General features: G+C 34.8%; 4 protein-coding genes across 11 annotated transcripts; 2 read left to right on the top strand and 2 right to left on the bottom strand.

Moving 5' to 3' along the window:
- The first annotated feature begins 1,619 nt into the window (after window positions 1-1,619).
- On the top strand, window positions 1,620-4,236 carry LOC104720658 (protein IQ-DOMAIN 16-like). The gene is made up of 5 exons (XM_010438540.3): window positions 1,620-1,850; window positions 1,967-2,206; window positions 2,420-2,707; window positions 2,814-2,939; window positions 3,552-4,236. Exons 1-5 carry the CDS (start codon window positions 1,740-1,742, stop codon window positions 4,077-4,079), a joined length of 1,293 nt encoding a protein of 430 aa, XP_010436842.1. The 5' UTR covers window positions 1,620-1,739; the 3' UTR covers window positions 4,080-4,236.
- Window positions 4,191-5,970, bottom strand: LOC104720665 (DAR GTPase 2, mitochondrial-like). Its single transcript, XM_010438546.2, has 7 exons — window positions 5,765-5,970; window positions 5,460-5,645; window positions 5,222-5,372; window positions 5,071-5,141; window positions 4,851-4,947; window positions 4,574-4,764; window positions 4,191-4,485 (listed from the first exon to the last, which is right to left on the bottom strand). Exons 1-7 carry the CDS (start codon window positions 5,948-5,950, stop codon window positions 4,231-4,233), a joined length of 1,137 nt encoding a protein of 378 aa, XP_010436848.2. The 5' UTR covers window positions 5,951-5,970; the 3' UTR covers window positions 4,191-4,230.
- Window positions 5,971-10,782: 4,812 nt separating this feature from the next.
- LOC104720650 (F-box protein At4g00893-like) lies at window positions 10,783-12,973 on the bottom strand. Its single transcript, XM_019234481.2, has 2 exons — window positions 12,908-12,973; window positions 10,783-12,089 (listed from the first exon to the last, which is right to left on the bottom strand). Exons 1-2 carry the CDS (start codon window positions 12,934-12,936, stop codon window positions 11,006-11,008), a joined length of 1,113 nt encoding a protein of 370 aa, XP_019090026.2. The 5' UTR covers window positions 12,937-12,973; the 3' UTR covers window positions 10,783-11,005.
- A 3,131-nt stretch (window positions 12,974-16,104) lies between these two features.
- On the top strand, window positions 16,105-21,959 carry LOC104720646 (uncharacterized). 8 transcript variants are annotated; one of them, XR_015578101.1, is made up of 6 exons: window positions 16,105-16,370; window positions 16,443-16,539; window positions 16,692-16,804; window positions 16,927-19,988; window positions 20,214-21,086; window positions 21,286-21,959. XR_015578101.1 is itself a non-coding variant. In XM_087481495.1 (5 exons), the coding sequence occupies exons 3-5, from the start codon at window positions 20,868-20,870 to the stop codon at window positions 21,745-21,747; spliced, it is 570 nt and encodes a 189-aa protein (XP_087337621.1). In that variant the 5' UTR covers window positions 16,105-16,370; window positions 16,438-16,539; window positions 20,214-20,867; the 3' UTR covers window positions 21,748-21,959. The 8 variants fall into 8 exon arrangements, 3 of the variants coding, with proteins under 3 accessions (XP_087337621.1, XP_087337616.1, XP_087337606.1); XR_015578096.1 differs by having other exon boundaries at window positions 16,438-16,539; XR_015578098.1 differs by having other exon boundaries at window positions 16,105-16,539; window positions 20,214-20,899; window positions 21,011-21,086.
- The last annotated feature ends 2,067 nt before the right edge of the window (window positions 21,960-24,026 follow it).

The raw sequence follows: 24,026 nt of genomic DNA, 5'->3' as shown, positions 1-24,026 counted from the left end.
AATAATGATTTCTTGATAGGGATAGGGTGAATTGTATTACTCATTGTTGCAATTTTTGGCTTGTTTGCTCTAGAGAACCAACAAAATATTGGTAATTGATGATTATAACCTGATTCTAAACAATTTGAGTTTAATAGTATCGACCAAAGTTACGAATCGAGATTAATAATCACTCTTAAAAAATATCGTAAATATATGTGTATATCATGACATACATATATGTTATATATATATATATATCTCTCTTTTTTGTTCACAGTTTTATATTTATATTTAACATAATTTATCAAACATAGATTTTTTTGGCCATTACACGAATGAATGTATTTGTAAGTTTTTTCTAATGGAAGTTAATAATAACATAGTTTATGTTTTTACTTTCATAAAATTTATTAGTATGGTTAAACAACATATCAATAAATCTTTTTATAGTCACTATAATAAGATTTCTTATACAACAAAACAAAAGTTCTTGAAGACTACATTCTCTAGCTACCCAGAATTTTTTAACTAATCTTTTTATTTCTCAATTTACGAAGAAGAAACGTAGTCACTGGATTCTTTTACACAAGTGACGCTAATGAAGAGGGCAATACAACTAAACACAAGAAGTTTAAAATATTAAATCATTTGGGAACTTTGGATTCTTGGTACAACGAGGCGTTAAAGTCTGTGGCTCTCTCCTTCTTGAAAATATTGACAATGTCATCTTGGACCGTCAAAATCTTTCATTTACTATATTACAACATTAATGGTTCTATTTAATAATCCCATGTAACATCTGTGCAAGTGCACTTGCCAATCAATATATCAACGTAACGTTACCCAAAAGCTGCAACCATTTCTGATGCCTCCCTTGTTTTGTTATATAATAATATCATCACAATAGTTTAGTCTATTACTTAATTTAGTTAATTTTGTTTTAATCATAATCATCATTAGTTCATCAACAGCTGTTCTTATTTCTACTTTTTTGTTGAGTGGAGAATGTGTAACTGTTGCTTTATTTTGGACGTACGCGAAACTGTTTTGTACACACAAATCAAGCAAAAGAGTTGAAAGAGATAATCCCTTTTGATTAAACTTAAACTAAACTTTATGATGGTATTTTTAATTTTTGTTTTTATGTTATTAAGAATTCATTATTAAAGTAAATTACATAATCTAAGCTATTTGAAAGTAAGAACAATTAAACTTATCAAGAAATTGATTTTTGGGACACGAGGTTTTTTTTTTTTTTTTTTTTTTGTATGTGAACATTTAATTTATTACACAAGTCTTTAGACTTAATATTATCGTTCGGCGTATTAATTATTGTTACTATATATCTCTACAAAAAAAGTTTATGATAGTTTTGATATAACTAATTTTAAAGATTTGCACACTAGATTCAACTTTGAAAATCTCTATCTAACACACCAATACTATGTAAAACACCATTTTTTATATCTTGATTAGTTAAATGAACTAAATCAGCTTGAAATACTGTTAATGTAAATTAATATTAACCAAATAAATATTTATTTTTATATATAAAAAGATTTACCAAATAAACTCATTTATTTATTATTCTCGTCGTGTATACTATATATATATGCACATACATTCATGTTAACTTCCTCAGTCTCGTAGTTACTTTACTTACATGAGCACATGAGCATCAAGTTCACTTAGCTGAGTAGTTACATAACTTTTTTCTTTCTCTCTGATTCCTCAGTTTTAGAAAACGTTAACTTAAGATGGCTAAGAAGAACGGAACGTCATGGTTCACGGCCGTGAAAAAGATTCTCTGGTCACCATCAAAAGACTCAGATCACAAGAAGACTCACAAGAAAGAAACCGATTACAAGGTCTTAATTTAAACTCTCTGCTCTTTTTAACTACCACTTGGAAACTTGTCTACTAAACAGAGTTTTTAACGCAATAGTTTCGTTTTTTAATTTTTTTTTTTTGGGCTAATTTTCAGAAAAATGAAAAGAAAGGATGGATATTTAGAAAGACCAAACTCGAAACTACAAATTCTGTAGTAGAAGACACTGTCCGTACGGTTCTTACGGTGGAGGCAGTGGAGGAAGAGAAACCTGCGGTTAATGTCTCCGCCGTGGATGAAGCTGTCGCCGAGATCGTTAAACTTAAGGCACCTCCGGGTTTTATTAGACGTCATTGTGCTGCCATTGTTATTCAGACAGCTTTCCGAGGCTACCTCGTAAGTATATATATATATATATATATATATAATTTTATAATTTTTAGGAAAGTTTTGTTCATTTACATTTGCATATTTTGAAATTCGTAAAATATTGTTTTTAGGATTTTTGGTTAAAATTTTGTGTTATATGTCTAAATGAGTTCCTATGTTTTTAAAAATGAAAAATTTGGAATTTATGTATGTCTAATATTTGCATTTATATTGAAAAAGTCGAGGAGAGCATTACGGGCATTGAGAGGGATAGTGAAGCTACAAGCATTAGTGAGAGGTAACAATGTAAGAAACCAAGCCAAACTTACTCTAAGATGCATCAAGGCTTTGGTTCGAGTTCAAGATCAAGTACTCAATCATCATCAACAACAACGGTCAAGAGTCTTATCATCATCACCATCCCGTAATTATAACATTGAAGCAAGACGTAACTCGATGTTCGCTGAATCTAACGGTTTTTGGGACACCAAAACATATCTTCAAGACATCCGTAGCCGTAGATCTCTGGTTAGTGAGTGAAAATATACAAAACACATATCTTAAATTTTTGTTTCTTTGTGATGTGCTGACCATTAAAATTCTGTTTTTGTTTTGTTTATTTGTTTTTTTGCAGTCGAGGGATATGAGTAGATGCACCAACAATGAATTTGACTCTGAAGAAACAGAATCTATTTTGCAGAAGAAGTTAGAGATTGCTATTAAACGTGAGAAAGCACAAGCACTTGCTCTCTCTAATCAGGTATTTTTTATGGCATCAACATGAAAATTGCAAACCTTATGACTTAATTCAATTTTTTTAAATTGACTAAAAATGGAAAATTTGGTTTTAATAACATTTGAAAAAAAATCTGATTGAAAATGTTAAATTAATTACCAAGAAAATTTAATAATTCAAATTCTTTAGGAAAAACACTGTGTTTATTTGTTTTGAAAATATTTCAAAATTAAGGAAATATATTAAAAACAAAATAAAATTGGTCAACTAGATAATTTTGTTTGTATGAATAAAGATTTAAAATTTAGGGACTAGATTTTACGCTATTTTGTTAATAACTGAAAATAAAAAAATTGATCAAAAATTCAGAACTTTTCATATATATATATATATATATATATATTTTATTTTAAAATCTCGTGTAAAATGATATTCCCTTATTTCATAATATAAAATGTTTTAGAGAAAATTTTTTGTTTCATAATATAAGATGTTTTCAAGTTTCTAAATAGTTTAATATTTTATATCATTCAATTTGTTTATGATTGGTTGAACTTTTTTAAAGTAGTCATTTCTTAATGTGCTTGTTTTTACTCAAAACATTGTTAGTACTAATTTACCCGTTTTATGTGAAAGATTCGGAGTCGGTCGTACCGGAATCAATCAGCCGGTGACGATAGAGAACTTCTAGAGAGAACACAATGGCTTGATCGTTGGATGGCTACAAAGCAATGGGACGACACAATCACCAACTCTACAAACGTTAGAGATCAAATCAAGACTCTTGAATTAAACACTCATCATCATCAAAGATCGTATCCAACGACTCCACCGTCGTCCAGAGCTTCAAGATCCGTTATGGTGAGATCAGCTAGTCCTAGGATACCGTGTTCGCCTTCCTCGGTGCAGCCAAACTACATGTCGGCTACCGAGTCGGCAAAGGCGAAGGCAAGGACTCAGAGCACGCCACGGCGGAGACCGATTACTGCTAAGAAGCGGCTCTGTTATGCGGAGGAAGAGAGTTTGAGGAGTCCGAGCTTTAAGAGTGCTTATAACGGTTGTCTTTGGGGAGATCATGAATCTGACTATTCTTGTTGTAACGGTGATGGATACGCCGGAAAAATCTCGCCTTGTTCGACAACTGATCTCCGGTGGTTAAAGTGAGAGACTTCTATTGTTTTTGTAATCTTAGGGTTTTATTGTTTCCTTGTGCCAAAAGTTTTAGTTAGATAACAAAGTTACCATTCTCAGTTAAACAACTTAACATCGATTCTCTAAGCCGTAGACAATCACATAAATTTTATAAAGGCTTTTGTTAAAATTTGGCTACAGTGGAGACATGTTCTAAAGTGTAACGTCCAAGTCTACCAGTTCTATATAGATTCAATATCTTAGAAGCAACTCTGAGATCAGCAAACTCACTTGCTTCTTCTGAAACCCTGAGGACCGGTCTCAAGGCAGCGAATTGCGTCTCTATAAGATTCCCCATGCTGATTTCGTCTTCTAAGTTTCCGTCGAATGCTGAAATTGTCTCATACAGAACTCTTCGAACATCGTAAACTATAAAATCCTGAAAATGGAGAAAAAAAGGAAAATTAATACAGCAAATGATGATAGATTACTGATTAGCAGATAATGCTAATATCTTGTTCTGGTACCTGTGTATGATCTGTTGCGTACCGAGTCTTGCGTCTGCCATCAGACTTGGAGCTTTCATTGGATAAACTTCTTGTTAAATCCTGAGTTTTGCGCAGTGTTTCCCATTTCTTGTATTCATGGCTCGAGTTTAGTATAGTCAGAAAGAACCGTGCTAGTTCGATCACTCCAACTATATCATCCGGGATAGCTCCTACATTAGGGAAAGAAAACCCGATAAGTTCACTACACTATCTGGGAATAAGAATAGAGAAACAATCCTATTAGAGCTGATCAAACCTGTTAATGCCAATTTAGAGCAGATCTCAGCGTCAAGCAGATTAGGAGGGAAAATTCCAGGCGTGTCCAGTACATAAACGTTGGGATGGCTACCGATCTGAAAACAAATAAACTCTCAAACCATACTAAAACTTGTAGCACCACACAAACCTCAGATACACCGGAAGGTAATAAGCATACAGAGAAACTGAAGTGACATTATTCAAGTAAGGGACCAAACCTTCAAGCTCATTATGTCTTTAGTATCTCCAGGTTGGGAACTAACTGTTGTATGCTTTAGCCTACCTTTCTCTGTAAAATATGTTAAATTCAATCATGTGGAATTAGATTCGGACAACAGAGCAACGATCTTTTGAGAGATAGGATTCTACCTGCAGCACTAATCCTCCCAATTTGATGAAGAGAGTTGGCGAGAGCGGACTTTCCTACGTTAGGAATCCCAAGAAGCATCATAGTTGTGGTATAACTAAAATGACCAGCCTTGTGTGATTCCCTAACTTGACTCTGCAAGAAGTTGAGAAACTGAAAAAAAGAAAGAGTCGTCTTTAAGTTTCTTTCGCCTTGAAAAAGAAAGAACTGAAAGATGAAATCTCGAGAATTAGCGGTTACTTGCTTCACACGCTCATTGTTATGTGAATTTACTGCAAACGAAAGATAGTTTCTCTCCTTAAAGTAATCCATACACGTCTTCAACTCCAAAGGATCCGCGAGTTCCATTTTGTTCAACACAATGATCCGTTTTGACGGAAAAGGCGAAAACTTTCTCAACAACTCATACTCAGAAGACAATGGAATCTACAAACACACACACACAAAAGAGAAGCAATAAAAAAAAAAAGACTTAATTTAGTTCTCTGAGGCAATTAATCGAACACCTGGAAGGCAAAAAGTGGTGTGAGAAGAAGAAAACAAACACGAGCATCTCTGATCTCAAGTACGAAATCTACTAGCGGAACACGTTCGGAGATTGCCCGAACCGCTGCGGCCATGTGTGGTCCGTACCATCTCCGGTTTGGGTTTCTCGACGCACTGATCACGGCGTCTCCGATTTCCCTCGCAATGTTCCAGCTTCTTCTAGCCGTTGCCATTTTTTTTAACATAAAGCAAACGCGCGTTACAAAACCTTAAAAGCCCATAAATATGAACCAAATTTGAGCTTAAATGGGCCTTAAATCTTCAAACCAAAAGCCCATATTTAACCCAATTTTATTTAAGGAACGAAATTGATTCAAACTTGGGGTTTTATTATCAGTCCCTTGATACGTTTTGTTTACTCCTGTCGTGCACTTCAAGTTCTTGGTGTGTGTGTAGAAGTCACAATTTACTTTATTGTATGAAGCAAGATTATGATTTATTAGTTGGTTTTGTGTTTCCCTGACTTAGCTGATTAGGAGATTTTGATTTAAGAGGTTCATTGCAAACAATGGATGAGGCTACTAGGCGAAAAACTTAGCTAAGAAAAAATGAAGGCTGGTGACTTTGTTGAAGCTCATTAATTACTTATGATAGCTAAAAAATTCTTCCCGGACCTCGAAAACATTTATAAGATGATAGTCGTATGTAAAGTGCATTGTTTTGCAAATAAGAATATCAATGGGATGGAGAATTGGCATGATATACTTTAGGTTTAGCAATCAGCTAATGCGGACACGATCAAGAAGCAATATAAAAAGCATTCGTTGCTTCTACATCCGGACAAGAACAAGTTTGCTGGTGCAGAAGATGCTTTCAAGTTGGTTGGGCAAGCAAATAGATTGTTATCTGATAAAATGCAACGTTCTTTGTATGATATCAGATACAGATCCCTTTCATTGTTTCATACCATGCATTTCATCCAATAAATCTCAAGATCAGAGTGGTGAAACCGAATAGATGGAGATGCATTGGGCGTACTTTGACTGCTTTGCGTTCTTTGCGTGTATTATCTGCTCATTGTGTTTGGGATATTATCTACGTCTTTAGTTATTTCATGTTTTGGAATAATCTCTCTCGGTGTTGAAGTCCCATCTTTGAAGCTTATACTGCTTAGTTAGGCTGTTCGAAGAGTATTTTAAGTTATTTTAGTGGATGAAGTGTTTTTCTAAAAGGGTGAAAGAGGTTATGATGATATAATTGTGGTCTCTCTTGAATAGTATATGTATAATATGTACAAATTGGGATGAGACTGATAGTCATAGACTGGAATTAATTATGTCTCTAGAAAACTTAACATAGATTTGTTGGCTAAAAGAACTCTGGATGCTATGGAATCCCTATTTCTTTGTTTCCAAGGACAAATAAATGTCGTTGACTCTCTTAAAGGAAGGCTAGAAGATAGTAGCTTATTGGTGTATATATGGACCGACAGTTCATATTGGACTTTGTTTATGTCAGTTATTATAAATCATAATATTGTTGTAAATCCTAAGAGCTGGTGTTATATAAATCTTTGTATCATTGATTAAGAGAACGAAATGATAAACATTTTTCCCCAAAACTGTTATCTAGATTTTACATGGTATCAGAGCAGTCGATTCTAGATTAACACTTCCGCATTAAAGTTTTGTAAACAAGAAAAAAAAATCATAGAGACGGTGACCTTTGGTGGAGAAGACATGGGAGACGGTGAAGACGGATATGATGAAGATGATCTGATGTGTGGATTTGTGTCCACGTTTGGTTTTTAGTGAAAGAGCTAATAGGTTTTGGTTAGTATTCTTAATTTATTTACTTTTCGATAGTTTAATTAATTGGATTTTGAGGTTGTGCCTTACGAATAGGTTTTGGATTTTTTTTTTTTTTTACAATAATTAGTTGGAGTTTTTTTTTTTAATTTAAACTAATGATGATGGTTCTAGGGTTTATGATTTATATGGGTTTGAGTTATGATTTTTTTTTCTGAGTTTTTATTTGATAATAGTTTCACCATTACGGGGGAGTTGCTCATGTTTTTAGATTAATTTGTTTTATTCCGATTTGTGGTCTGTCCGAGATATAGACAATTATTTATGGAGTAGTAGGATTTGCACCTATGAGATGTTGTTATTCCATTTTACTAAAGATCAAAGACAGCTGAAATTCCACCTCTATTTTTAAGATTAAAGTTTATGCCCGGATGAATTTGTTGACATGATTTGTCCGTCCTTAAAAAGTGTCCACGACATATGTGTTCCGCTTTATGATTGCAAAGTTTGTGTTTTGCATACCACATTTATCTTGTGGAAGAGTATTGGTGTATGGGCCGACGATCCATGTTGAGCTTTGTTTATGTCAGTTATTATAAACTCTAATATTGTTGTAAACCCTAAGAACTTGTGTTATATAAACTCTTGTATCATTGATTACAAAACGACACAATAATAAACACTTTTTTCCAAAACCCTTCTCTAGTTTCTACATAGCTCATATGCTTTAGAAGTCCAATCATATAAGGCTTTATATTATTCTTTTTGGGGCATGGTTAGTTGGGACTGTAAACTTTAAAATGTAAGCATATGCATAAGTTAATATTTCAGCAAATGCTAATTAATAACAAAATTTATGAGTTTCCACGACAACATATATATATATATATATATATATATATATATATATATTCTATAAATGTTGATATCACTCTTTTCAAAAAGTAACGTATTACAAAAAAGCTATCACTAACCAACTGTCATTATGAATTCATCCACAATAAATCTTAATTCTTGTTTCTGCTCAATGTTCACCATAATTGTGATATTTTTGATATATTCAGAAGCTCTTTAAATTCAACAAGCTAAAGAACCATAACGAGGTCATTTTTCGAGAACCATGATTCAAAAGAATAACAAATATCTTCTTGGAATCCATTGTGAATATGAAGATGAGGATATATATTCTTTCAGATATTTGCTAAAGGTGAATTATTTGGTTGAAAATATTAGTATAGTTTATTATATAAATCTGATTAACACATGTAGTATTTTTAATACATAAGTGAAAACATTAAAAACTTCTTATAAATTTTTATTTATTACATGAGAATATTTTATATTTGTATATTCAAGTTTTATTTTATAAATTTTAGTGTTGGCAATCAATTTACATGTGAGAGACAGCTTACATGTGGGAGAAAAAAAGTTGGCCGTCATCGTGCCACTTAAATCAAACGCCAAAATATCCAGCAACAACTACGACTGAAAATATGGGGAAAAAGCTTAGTTAAAATATCCAGTAAAAACTACGACTAAAAGTGAGAAAGAAGTAGAGAACAATTTTTCTTCTTCTGTTGTGGTCGCTCGCGACCTCTAGAAACAAGACAATTCTCTAATTTTTGTTTTCTCTTATATTGGTTTGATTGTATTCAAATGGACATTTTCGCCAATGTTTAGAGGCAGGAGACAGTGATGTCTAATATTCATAAGTAGTGTCTTTTGTAGTTAACTATTTTATGTTAAACATGCTTTAACATGAAGTCCATGAACCTTATTAAGATCTTTTTTTTTTTCGTCGAAAAGTGATTTATATTGATGAATTAATAAAGTCTGCGTACATGAATTAATAAAGTCTGCGTACATTTGTTGAATTAACCAAACCGGTGGTCTAAGACATTCAAAATAAAAAGTACAATTAAGACATCCAAATTTTGCTAACAGGTGTGCTACATTACTACAACATCGCTTAGTGAAAACAAATTGTACAAAATGGAATCGTGACCGCCACCATGTTATGTCTTGGATGATACCATCAATGGAGATATCCTGATCTTTGTTATCAAGGACTTTTGTAAGTAATTGGCAATCTCCTTCAAAATATATAGAAGTGTGTCCTTTTATCTAGACTTGTTGCATTGATGCTAATAATGTTTTTGCCTCTGCTTGGAGAGGAGAAGTTTCTGAACCTAGTTTTTGTGATCCCCATCCCTTTGAATCCGTCGCATTTATAGGTGATTGGCCATGGCGGTTTTTGAAGACAGTTATCCCTCGACAAAATCGGGAAAAATAACCGCTAACAGATAACTGTCGCAGAGAACAACCACCAAAACCTACCAAAAAACTGTATTGTTTTGTCGAAAAAACACTCAGAAGAAGTGAAAAGAATGAAGAAGGACGTCGGCGGTTATAAAACCGATGATCGCCCTCAAAGTCGCCTCTAGAGAGAAAAGACGTCATTATAAGTAGATGCAAAGACTTCTCTTTATTAAGATCTTAAACATTTATATTAATCACATAATAGAATCATAAAGAGAGTTAAAGTAATACTTCCACTCATTGGAGAAATGATGCTTCCTTAAATGATTCTTTGAAAGTTTCTTCTTTAATTGCTTGAAGACTTGAATAGAAACTCTTAGATGATCTTTAGGTAGAAGATAAGGTTTCTCTTCCATTTTCTATAAACTCTTTTCTTTATGTCTTGTTTTTGTTCTTATGATGATTTATGATGGAGCAAACCATCTATTTATAGGAGAGAAGAAGACCTCATTCCTCATAAGGATTTTTGCCTTCTAATTTAATCCCAATCATCCATCATGGTAGAAATGAAAAAAATTGGTGACAAGTGTGAAGACAAGTGTCTAGCATTGCTTCTTAACTTTGGTTCAATTAACCTGAACTTGACATGCAACTTAACACTTATATCTTTTTATAAACTTGAATATGACATATAGCTTAGCGCTTGTCATTTTGATTACCAAATAATTATTAAAAAAATATATATAGCAAACGCAATTAAAAAACGTACTAGCTATAAGACCACATACATGAGTAAAAAGTAATTATTTTCTTACATTTTAGGCTTTAATAATTGCATGAGCCTTGCAAAAAAAAAAAAGTTACTGGCGCGGCGTTCCTTATACTTAGATGCATATCATTTGTTTTAAACGGATTTACTGGGAATGGGACTTAAACCGTTGTTCTCCAATATTGGTATCTAAAGTCATATAATTAATGACAACATAAAAACAATGTAAAAAAAAGAGCAATGGAATGTAAACGGGTTATGAGAAAAATCCCAAGGTGTCCAGAATCTTAAAAATAAAACTACAGTACAAATTTCGCATACAAATTTGTAACTTAGAAGATAAAACTGAAATGTAAGTTTTCATACATGCAATGGTCGATACATATATCAAATAGAAAAAGAAAACTTAAAGCTCAACTTAATTACCTTTAACATCATCCATTTGCTTATCATTTCATCGAATCTTAGACGTTCTTAGGCGGTGGCTCTATCCAAAGGCTCCTAAGAGGGCATAGTTCTTTCTGCATCTGCCAGATATATTTTACTTTCGGGAACTGCTTATGGTACCTGCCTTCATCGAATGAGTATGATGTACAAGTCTTGCTTTTTAAGCCATACTTTGGGAAGTAGACATTGTTCCTCATCCCTAGAACATCCACTCTCGTCTCTGAAGAATACATACTTGCAAAGATGGTCACACCATCAAGAGTAGTACTACCCATCTCCTCCCAATTCGAGGAGACAAGTTTATACACCATCGGCTTCTCCCTACTACATGTATACATGAGAAAGAGCTCTCCCTTCTGCTCAGTCAAGTAAATTCTCTTCGGCCTATTGAACCATTCATCGCTATGAATATAAGGGGATCTATGTTCACTCCATACTTGATGACTCACTGTGCGGGAAGCTAGATCAAAGTCAACTAAAACACCTCCCGAGCTGAAGCAATAAAAGTGACCATTGGCATAGACAAGGTTGCTATGCATGTAGGGGTCAAATCCAAGAGAGCAAGAAAAATCTTCATTAGCCCACTCAGTTGCTCCAGGATAACAAATGCTTATACGAACGTTGTATCTCGTAAACGGTCTTAACGCTACTACCACACAAGTACCCGATGTGGGGGTGGAAGAGAAAGCAATGGCCTGAAAAGACAACTCACACTTTGGCAAGTCTATAAGCTCTCGAGTATAAGGGTTGAAGAAGAACATGTCCACTAAACTTGATCTGCGCATAAGCAACCATCCGTCTTTCGAGTAACAAACATCGGTTCCAGCTAACTCGGGCAAATTAAGTGTGTACCTCTTTCGTTCCATTGGATCATAGAGAACAATCAAGTCGTCACGTTTCCGAAAGGTGATAACCCAGGGATGCTTTCCCGCAATCCGAACAGCTTCAGCGACTTTGCGCCATGCCTTGCAGACAGCTGACGCACGAATGTTATCTCTTAAGACAAGACAACACATTATTAACTCCAAAAGGCTTGATGGAAGGTCTGCAAAAGGGAAAACCTTCTTCTCTTGCCCATTGTTACTGACATCTTCGTTTGACCTACATATAGATTTCGATCAACAAGTTAACTTATAATTGGGTTTGCCTTTGGATTGCAAGATGCTTCAAGAAAGCCTAGAACACTTATAGATGGGTTTGCTTTTGGAGCCGTAAGATATGAAATACCACAAAACCATGAAAAAAAAATTGTCTCGTAATTTTTGGGAGTCCTATGCCGTTGCAAGATGCTTGAAGAAAGCCCATAAAACATGATGCATACGTCTTAAAAACCCTAATTGTTTCATAGTCGAAGTTATTAATATTTAAGGCATCAGATCAGTAAATCATGCTAGATTCTACATTTAATATGATATTTTAGAGAACCCAAAGAAAGTTTGTGTTTCAAAAAAAAAAAAGTGTTTCAAAAAAAAAAAAAAAAAAAGAGAACCCAAAGAAAAAAAAAAACCTGAAACATCGTAGACAGGTCGTCATAAAACCCCTAAATTTGCTGAATTTTGAAAAATTGTGAAACTAAATTTTGAAAACCAATTCAGATTCAACCGAAATTAACAGTAGAGATACATATAGAATCTTAGTATCCCTAGATCTTGTGATTACGATTAACAAAACCAAAGAAACGATTACGATTAGTACAACAACAAAAAAAACAAAACCCTAAACCATCGTGGATAAGTCTTAGAATCCCTAAATCTTCTGATTCCCCATAGATCCTTCAAATCATGTACATATTGAGATTCAAAGACTATAATCTAATCAAATACTTTGAGAAACCTTTGATATTATATTATCATTTTCAATCCGAGAGAGTATTGTGTGTGTGTGTGAGAGAGAGAAAGAGATTGAGAGATAGAACTTACAAGATAAGCTTTTCTCTCTGATCAGTCATTTTCAATTTTTGAGTCACAGCAAATAAAAAGAAAGACAGAAGTAAAAGTATTGTCACAATTAATACCTATTTATAAAAGGTTCAAAGTTAGCCATGTGTCATGTGACTCATGTCTATTGATTAGATTTTGACACGTTTCAAAATTTATTTTATTTTATTTAATAAGATTAGGAAATTAGATAAATATATATAGATATTTAAAAATATTAATATAGATATGTATCATACTATCATTTTTCTTAGATTTTGTTTCCCTTAAAGAAAAAAATAAAACTAACAAAAACAGAAAAAGATTTGATAATATAGAGATTTGATATGACTTACATGTTATCTTTTAGATGAAAATTTAGCTATAATCCATCAAGATAAAGTGCAAAAAATCAAAAACCATTGAGACATGTGTTAGTTTATCGATCAAATGTTGATATGTGTAAAAAAATTAACATTTTTCTTAACGAAATAGGAAAACTAAATAAAAACATATTTACATATACAATAATTCTGTTTAGCCAGCTGATACAAAAATATTATTTATATATTATTTTAAGAAATATATATTTGGGTTATTCTTTAGTGACTAATACTTAAGTAATGCCGTCATAGTTAACTATTTTAAACATCAATAAGTGCATGTAAACCTTGCAAAGAAAAAAACATTTTTCAAAAATTTTATTTACCAAACAATTAACTATTTTAGGTTCCAGCAAAGTTCTTTTACTTATATTAGAATAGTATTCGCACTACGCCACAAGATTTTTTTGTTTTGTTTTTATTTTCATTATTTATAGGATGATTTTTGTAATAAAAAATCATTATTGACATAGATGTGGACAATGTTCATTGATAATTTTTTTGTTATTATTTATTGTTGTTGTTTTTTTTGTAGTGAAATTGTATACTAAAATTAATTTTGTTTGTTTTTTCTTGTATCACAATGCATTGGAGTACCATTATTATTTTTATATTTTTGTTCTAAGTTTATACCCGCGCTACGCCGTAGGATTATTTTATAATTCTTTTATTTAATACAAAAATATAACTTGATTTTTAAAAAAAATCATAATTTAATATAAGTTGTTTGATATCAAGTATCAAAATTATTAAATTTCAGTGCAAATTATTATATGTTTTTCTTTATTATTTATATTTGTCATAAAGTAGCTTCACGAATATATTACAATAGGAACAAACATAGCAATTGTGAAAGAAACCTTAGTAAACATATATGCTCATGGAACCTACACTTTTGTAGGGAGCAATTTTAGTTTTCGACAAGACTAATCTAGTCAGTTCAATGGATGCTCTGAACTCCGAAGCTTGATGCAATGGACTCGCAACCTTTTTCATTGATTTCCACCTCCTCAACTTTCAAATAAACCCACTCAGAATCGTTGTTATCCTCCTCAGGTTCGCTCTTCACTTCTCTCTTACTCAATTTATTTTCGTAATCATGTAGTTTCTTCTTGTTTTAGATATCTCATGTAAACCTAAAGAATCGCATGCTTTCCTTATTTTTTCTTCTGAAGTATATTAAAATTTCGTTATCCTAGATATGGTGAGATGGTGGAAGCCCCCTTGGCCTAGTGGTTGGCCTAGGGTTTATTAATGCTTCTACACCAGGAGGTCTGGGGTTCGAACCCTGGATAATGCGATTTATTATTGTGCAGATTAAATGAGGCAAATGTACAGACGATTTCTAGTGATGCGCAATTATCGCCGTTCGCCGTGATTTGACATAGAGAAAGAGGTGTCCATCAAGAGCAGGAGAGCAAGAGCTTGTGTAGTGAATCTAATAGGGTTGGAAGGAATTGTCCATGGTAGATCATATGTAATAGTTCTCTTAATTTGCAATCAATAATAAATCCAGAGTTAAAAAAAAAAGATATGGTAAAATGAAAGTATTATTAGGTGCCACTACTTAACCAACTTCTCCCACTCACCAATATTATCTTTCTATTTTTAACATCCTTTTGATTAGATTAGAAATTGTTTACATAGTCATCAAACAAAACACCCACTTAAACAATTAGGAGGATAATAATAATAAATCCAGAGTTAAAAAAAAAAGATATGGTAAGATGAAAGTATTATTAGGTGCCACTACTTAACCAACTTCTCCCACTCACCAATATTATCTTTCTATTTTTAACATCCTTTTGATTAGATTAGAAATTGTTTACATAGTCATCAAACAAAACACCCACTTAAACAATTAGGAGGATAATAATACAACTGAGAAATAACAGGTTGTCATTGTGCAAGTTTGGTTGCAATTTATCAGCTACTTAGTTTAGTACCAATATTATCTATTTTCAATATTTCCTCCAATAATTTGATCGTAGCAACGTAGCGTAGTGTTCATATTGACACATGATTGTTAGGCATGTCTTTTATCCGTTAAATGACAAATGATCTATAGATAATCATTTTACTCATTTTTTATTCTTTTTCTACAAGTTCATACGTATTATAGTTTGGTGACTTGATCTAAAACTTATTGAAAACAAGAAATAAATAAAAAATAAAAAATACACGTGTGAATTGGCTACCCTAGACTTGTTTCTTCTTCCAGCCCGCCGCACACATCTGCTCCTATACTGTATTTTTTCCTTTAATTCAAACTCTTGATTTCTTATATTTATGGAATCTATTTAATTAAACTACATGCGGGTACAGATTTAAACCATTCAACAAGTGCTTTGGGCATATATATTTGAAATAAGAATATAAACTTGCCGTAGTGAAATTTCCAACCTTTATTACATATGTATCTTTGATCACATTTTTTAATACCTCTGTCCACTAAATAAAGTTTGACTTTTAAATCGAACAAAATTAATATGAAGCTTATTGCGTCATTTTCATTGTTCTATGGACGATTATAAGCCCAAAGCCCAAAAATACAGAAAATGTTTTCAGATGAAAATGACATGGAATAAAACTGATTTATTATAGGTTCAGATATGATAAATTGTATTATTTGAAATGTTTTCATTGGTTGAAGATTTTACTGAGGTGTCAAGCTGAGAAGAGTCTAAAATGCTGATGTGTCATGCTATGGAGAGAAATACCTTCATCTTTTATTGTATTGAGGCGTATATGATATGTCGCTAGTTATTTAAAGTGGTGTTCTAAAGTATTAACTTTTGAAAAAAGTAATGCCATATATTGGCTTTAGCCTTTAGAATACAACGTAACAAGAACAAAAGTAAAGAAATAGGTGATGAAAACGTTATTAGGTTTCAAAAAAATTTCAACAAAATAAAAAATTTCTATTATCCCCTTGGGGTGTTCTGTATTCATGGATCCTTAGAAGATCCATGGATTCTGACATGAGTATATAAGAACTTCTCAGGTGCAAGAAGACTTTGGACTCAGACGTACAAGGGATCCAGCTGCAACAAAGACATGGACATGTTGAGATGCAGAAGAGGGTAAGGAAACTAAAACCTTAGACAATTTATTTGTTTGATATAACGTTTTTTTCTATTTTCATTTTAGTCTAGAAGTCAGGACTGGAGAGCGAATGAATCAAGAAAAAGATTTGAAGATAGATGTCAAAGAGGCCATGAAAAGGAGTTGGTATTATACAAACATGCAATGGTATAGAATAGTAATAAAACATAACTTAGATGTTCTCAATTTAAGTTACTCAAAAAAAAAAAAAAAAAAAAATTTAAGTTACTCATCTTCATTTATGATCATGAGTCATTTTGACTTAACTCATTCTTTTTTCTTCAAAAAACAACTGTTAGGTTTTTTGAATGAACTGCGTCTCAGCTGAATAGATTTTCAGAAACCGAGAGTAGAGAACACCGAGAGGCAAAGTAGAAAAGCTCAAGAGAATTTGAAACAACAGAGGTTTCAAGTAAGAAACTGATACAATACCTAATTATATTTCTTTTCGGATGATGAACCATAGTCTACAAGAAAATAGAATATAATACACTATGTTAGTTTCTAATGTGACTCCTCATTTTGATTTTATAGTTTCAATCTACTTATTCTCATGACAAGCCAGAGGATCACAACGTAGATGCTCAACATGATCTGTATGATCAAAGAAAGAGAAACATTGAAAGGAAGAGAAGAGTTGCTCGCTTAAATTTTTTATCTTTCTTTCAAAGATCAGTTACATGAAAAAGATTCTCATGTGTGTTATTATTATATTTGTTGTTCTCTATAGACGCGACCCACAGTTGTGCTTGACGAATGGAGTCGAACCAGAAATTTGATGACAGAAATGGGATTTATTGATTCACTTTTGAATCAGTAATAATGTTTCTAAAGTAAATCAGTAAATTCTAATGCTGTCATCAACTTTTTTGGTTCGACTCTATTCGTCAAATGCAACAATGGATCACATCTGAGGAAAAAAACAAAAAAAACAATAATAACTCACATGAAAATCTTTTATTGTGTATTTGATATGTGAAAGAAAATAAAATTAACAAAATGTTGATATCTCAACTGAACAACACCTCATCAAGTCTCAAGCGAGCACTCTTCTCCCATTCTCAATATTTCTCTTTCTCTGTTATTGCATATCTTTTATTGAGCATCTATGTTGTGATTTTGTGGCATGTTTTAAAAATAAGTTAATCGAAACCATAAAATGAAAGGAGAAGTCAAAGTAGAAATTAATAGGGCGTACTATGTTCGTTTTATATGTAGACTTTGTTTATAATCCACAAAGAAATAAAATTAGACATTGTTTTAGTTTCTTTACCTGAAACCTTTGTTGTTGCAGATTATCTTGAGCTTCTCTCCTCTGCCTCTCGGTTTCTTAAAAGTGTCTCCAGCTTTAATGCAGTTCATTCAAAAATCCTACCATATTTTTTTTGGAAAAAAATCTGAGTTAAGTTAAAAGATCTGAGATCTGTAAATTAAATTAAGGGTGAATTACTCAAATGTTACTCATTTTAGGTAATATTACCAGAATCTACAAAAAACTTTTTTATTACTAGAATGTTTCGGATATTTTCAAAATACTCAGCGTGCCCCTGTTTTATGTTACCGGAAAAAACGTTATTACAAAAATGTCATTGCCACGTCAGACGCCACGCCAGAAATCGCTGACGTGTAACCATAACTCAGCCGTAACGCGAGACAAAGTATGTTGCGGCTGAGTTATAGGTATGTTGGGGCTGAGTTATAGGTATGTTGCGGCTGAGTTATCGGAAAAACATTTGAGTAAGAGCAGACGGCTGACTTATGAAAATCTGGCTGAGTTATGCTCATAAGTCAGCTAAGAGTTATGGCTGACTTATTAAATTTGGCTGAGTTATGCGCATAACTCAGCTGTAGTAATGGCTGAGTTTTCACCTGATGGTTGAGTTGTCAAGATTTTGGCTGAGTTATCGCTACGACACGGTTGAGTTGTCAAAATTTTGACTGAGTTATCACAATGACACGGCTGAGTTGCCATTTTCCGTTTGGCTGAGTTATGAAAAATGGCTGACTTATGAGATGTAGTTACGGCTGAGTTATGGTAAAAAAACTATAACTCAGCCGTCATAGGCTGACTTATCGACAAGTCAGCCGTTTGACGGCTGACTTATTGGCAAAAGATTAATTACTAGAATGTTTTTCAGTTACGGCTGACTTATCAAACGATACGGCTGAGTTACATATTTTCAGTTCATGAAGCGGCTGAGTTTGGCAGCAATTTTTTTTGCTTTTTAATTACTGTAATGTTTTTCGTGTTGTGGCTGAGTTTTAGTTAGGCTGAGTTATGGTATTGTTTCATGGCTGATTTGCCACGTCGGATGCAGCATCCATGTCAGCATTCCATGTCATCATCTTTTTCTCCGGAAATACGGAACGTCGTTCGACTCTGGTTCTTCAACTGGTTAATAAGTGAACTATTTACCTTCTTATTCACCTTATTCTTCTACTTCTTCTTCACTTTCTTCTTCACACCTTGTTCTTCTACTTTTGTTCTTCTCCACCTTGTTCTTCATTATATTTCATGGATCCAGTGCCGGTACTAGTTGTGTCCGGTAATTGGATAAAGACACAGAGATATGTATTTAACTCCGACGAGAGAGGGTGTATAGTTGTGCAGATAGATGGAGGCACAACATACGACAAGCTTGTTAAGCTTGTTCTTGAAGACTACGGATTGGACTCGTTTAGACATGAGCTAAAGCTGAGCTACATGTTCTCGAACAGGGTAATGAAACATATGGCGCATGATGCTCCACCAGTTTTTGTCTCCAATGATCGACAGTTGCAATGTTTTTTGGGTCTATGGAAAACCGATCAGCTACGTCTCTGTGTAGAGTTTTCGGCGAAAGAGTCTACAAAAACTAGTGGAGCTAGAGGAAGTATGATTCGGCGAAGCAGAGACTCGAAAGCAGAATCTACATACGAAGTGTGCGGTGGGGGATTTGAAGGCACTTGTTTTGATTATGGTAAGATTGTTGACAAAGAAAATGAAGAAGAAGCTGTCGAAGTAGCATCTGACGAAGAAGAAGACGATGAATTTTCAACCCGATTTGATGTTTTCGACGACTCCGATGGTGAGTCATCTGATGACGAGAAGTTTTCTGTATTGGGCGAGCCTCAGAGTACAGTGGAAGACCCACCTACTCCGCCTCCTCAGAAGAAAGCTCATAGAGATGATAACTTTGCCGGATCGAAGATGAATCCGGAGGCTATTAGGTTGGAGGTGTCAACGCTAAAAATTGCTGTAGGACAACGATACAGTAGCAAAAAGCAGTTCAGGAATCACGTGAAACTTATTTCGGTTAGGGATGGATTTGATTTTAATGTACCAGTCTCAAATCCGAGACAAGTGGTTTTTAGGTGTTGGGTTAAAGGATGTCTTTGGAGAGTTCGTGCATCTGTACAAGGGGATGACCCGGATTTTCATGTTCGTGTATACGATTCGGAACACACATGTTCTGTGACGGAACGTTCTACTAGATGCCGTCAATCAACAGCTGATGTACTGGCAGGTCTTTACAGGGACTATCTTGGTGATCTTGGTCCGGATGTTAAACCTAAAAAGTGTCAGAGTCATTTTCAATAAGCAATTTAGTCTAAAGGTAATTACTATGTTTCGACTGACTTATTGATAATAATGGTTGAGTTATAGGTATGTATAGGCTGAGTTAATTATTGATAACAATGGCTGAGTTATAGGTATGTATAGGCTGAGTTATTTACATTTTACGGCTCATTTATTGATTATTTAAGGCTGACTTATTCAAATGTATCGGCTGAGTTATTTATATATTATGGCTGATTTATTAATTTGTTGGTGTCGACAGATGGGTTATTGGAAGGCATATCGAACGCTGCTGAATGCAAGGCAGATCCATCAGGGAACTCCTGAGGAAAGTTTTAGCGAGTTGCCTTCATACATATTCAAGTTAAAAAAGGAAAATCCGGGTACAGTCACGCGTCTTCAAATAGGTGATGAAGATAGATTCAAATATGTTTTTATTGCTTTTGGTGCGAGTATTGCTGGGTTTGCTTTCATGCGCAAAGTTGTTGTTGTCGACGGAACGTTTCTCCATGGTAGTTACAAAGGGACACTTCTAACAGCCCTAGCTCAGGATGGTAACTTTTAAATTTTCCCATTAGCTTTCGCTGTTGTTGACACTGAAAATGATGAGTCTTGGCGTTGGTTCTTTACACAACTCAAAGTTGCCATTCCAGACGAAAAGGATCTTGCGATAATCTCCGACAGACATCAGTCAATAGGGAAAGCGATTCGTCAAGTGTATCCGTTGGCTTCACGTGGAATTTGCACTTACCATTTGTATAAGAACATCTTGGTGAAGTTCAAAGGAAAACATTTGTTCCCTCTGGTGAAAAAAGCGGCAAAATGTTTTAGGCTAACTGATTTTAATGAGGCTTTCAATGAGATTGAAGCACGTCATCCCGAACTACATGGATACCTCCAACGAGCTGGTGTCCGAATGTGGGCGCGTGTTCATTTCCCGGGTGAAAGGTACAATTTAATGACAACGAATATTGCAGAATCAATGAACCATGCACTGTCAAATGCTAGAAGTCTTCCCATAGTTTAACTTCTAGAATCGATACGGGATATGATGACCAGATGGTTTTCTGAATGGAGAGAGGATGCGAAATCGCAGCAAACAACGCTCACTCGAGGTGTTGAGAAACTATTACAGGTAATTTTACATAAGTTAGTCGTCAATATTGATAACTCAGCCGTAACAGTTACCATATCTCTGCCGTAATTGTTTCCTTATCTCAGCCATTACCATTATAGTTTCCATAACTCAGCCATTGTTGTTTCAATAACTCAGCCATAATTGTTTTCATAACTCAGCCTAAAGCGTTTTTGTTTTTTGGTCTACTCCCTTATAGGACCGTGTCACCGGAGCAAGACTTATGGAGGTACAAACGATTGATGCTGTACGTGTTGAAGTGAAATATGGATCATCTTTGCATGTTGTAAATTTAGAAATAAAAAGTTGCACATGCCGTCGTTTCGACCACGAGAAAATACCATGCATCCATGCAATAGCAGCTGCAGAGCATATGGATGTGTCTCGTATATCCATGTGCGATACAAAATTTAGGAGTGTCGATTTGGTTAACGGATGGGCTGGTTCAATCATGCCTCCAGATGAATCATTTCCTGCTCCTGAAGTTGTGGATAATCAGAAGTGCTTGCCTCCGATTGTTGTGAACCAGCCAGGAAGACCAAAGAAGCGTAGGATTAAATCATCTTTGGAAGTTGCCACTGAAAATAAACGCCCTAGGAAGCAACACGCATGTTCGCGATGTAAGCAAGTTGGGCACAATGCGAAAACTTGTGCTCTATAGTTTATTTTGTGTTATTACTCATCTGTCAAAGTATTATTACTTTATTTTGTGGTATTACTCATCTGTCAAGTAGTATAACTCAGCCATAACACACTATAACTCAGCCATCACATGAATCGACGATATATTTCGTCCTGTATTATGATAACTCAGTCGTAATAAACTATAACTCAGCCATATAATCAGTCGTATAAATCAGTCGTTTGTTTTCATATTGTTTCTTTGATAACTCAGTCATGACATGAATCGACTATATATTTTGTTTTCCCGTAAAAACTATAACTCAGCCGTAAATTTTATAACTCAGCCATGACATTAAACTTCGCTAAAATCGTTTTGATTAGTTTCCATTACACTTCATCCAAACAACAACAAAAAATATATATAATAACAACGCCTAAACGAGAGATCTCTGGTCGGGGGAGCCCGATCAAAAAGTTTCGCCACCAACCCTCTAGCATTCTGGACGGTCCTGCAATCGCAGAACGGGAGCTGGGCCAGATATGTCAGTCTCCAATGGTTCCTCCACTGCGAGTTCGTTCACCGCAATTCGACAGAAATCTCGTACCCGTTGTAAGGCCTCTAGCCTTTCGATTGGCAATCCGGAGCCTCTGGACATCATGTCCTCTATAAAGGCACATGGGCCTTCAAGAAGATGGCGCTCGCGGAAGGCTTCACCCGACGACTCCAGGAAATTGACGTATCGGATTAACCTAGTTAAGCAAGCTCGATAGGCCCAGACATCCGTCACGAACGGGAAGGCGGTTTCTCTCAGGGGTTCGCGATCGCCTTTCGGGAGATCGGGTACATCCATCTGATCGACCAGTTCTTTGCACGCCTTGTGCTCATCAAGTAGACGGACCATTCGCCAGTGTGCCAAGAAGTAACCTTCGACGATAAGGTCTTCCAGGACTAGAATGGTTCCCTCTAAACGGTAAAAACGATGGAGCTGGTCAAGTTTCAGCCGAAGCGCCCGAATATACGCGCCCATCCTCTTTCGCCGAGCTCGGTACTCTCGGAGTTCTAGCTGAAGGGGAGACACACCGGGGTCGACATTATTTGAGTTCGGTGCGACCTCACGAGATCGGGACGTCTCTCCTACCTCCTGTGGAATGGGATTTTCCGGCTCCCGATTGCCGGATGCGGCGGCTATCCTTTCCCGGGCCTGTCTCAGCAATGCGGATCGAGTTCTTGCTGGCATCCTTCTATTTCTTACGCTGGTGGAAGTTAGAATGATTTATTCCCCCAACCTTCATCCCTATTTATATAGAGTCATGGGATGTAACCGCCGCTGAGTCCACCAATCAGACTGCAGCGAAAATTCAGCTGTGTCCCGAGAATAACTATAAAAGACCGTGCAACACATTTAATGAAACGCGTCTTTCGTTTTCCCGTAAAGCTATAACTCAGCCGTTAAGCAATATTTTGGCAAGTTAACCTAATAATTACAAAAACATTTCTTTTGATAACTCAGCCATACAGATCAGTCGTTTGTTTTCATATTGTCTTTTTCGATAACTCAGTCATAACTCACTATAACTCAACCATGACATGAATCGACTATATCTTTCGTTTTCCCGTAAAGCTATAACTCAGCCGTTAAGCAATATTTTGGCAAGTTAACCTAATAATAGACGTGACCTTTCTTTTGATAACTCAGCCATATAGATTGTTCATTTTGATAACTCATCCGTTATTCACTATAACTCAGCCGTCACATGAATCGACGTGACCTTTCGTGTTCCCGTAAAACTATAACTCAGCCAATACATAAGAGTAGATACTAAAATGTGGAAGCATGAAAGGTGGATACATAGAATTAGCCGAAGAAAAAAAGGGACGTTTAATACATGAAAAAGATGGGAAACTATACGACTAAATGGAAAACAATTATTTTAAAATAAACAGAAATTAGAGTCACGAATTGATAAGGTAAAACTAAAAATCACTGCTGGAAACCCTAAAGGATCTCCGAGACTTTGAGGGACAACCACAGAAGGTAACAGTTTTTGCACATGATTTCATAGTCTCCATAGCGGAGAGAATGGAAACCATAATACAAACAACACATCACAGCACAAACGGGTTTAGGGAGTGACGGGCTGTCAGGATAGCGATGGGAGGCTGAGTATGAGTTTTTCCGGGCCGTCTTATAACGAGATAAATCATCCAGAAAATAATTACCGGTTACAATGGCATCCGAAGACTTCAGAGGATAATGATTTGCATCAAACAGCTGGAGGTAATGGACGGCCATATCCTAATTCCCTTGACAAATA

Source organism: Camelina sativa, chromosome 2 (genome assembly GCF_030686135.1).
Source record: "Camelina sativa cultivar CO46 ecotype springtype chromosome 2, ASM3068613v1".
Classification (NCBI taxonomy): Eukaryota; Viridiplantae; Streptophyta; class Magnoliopsida; order Brassicales; family Brassicaceae; genus Camelina; species Camelina sativa.
The sequence above is the reverse complement of the archived record's forward strand: the minus strand, read 5'-3'. Positions and strand labels throughout refer to the sequence as shown.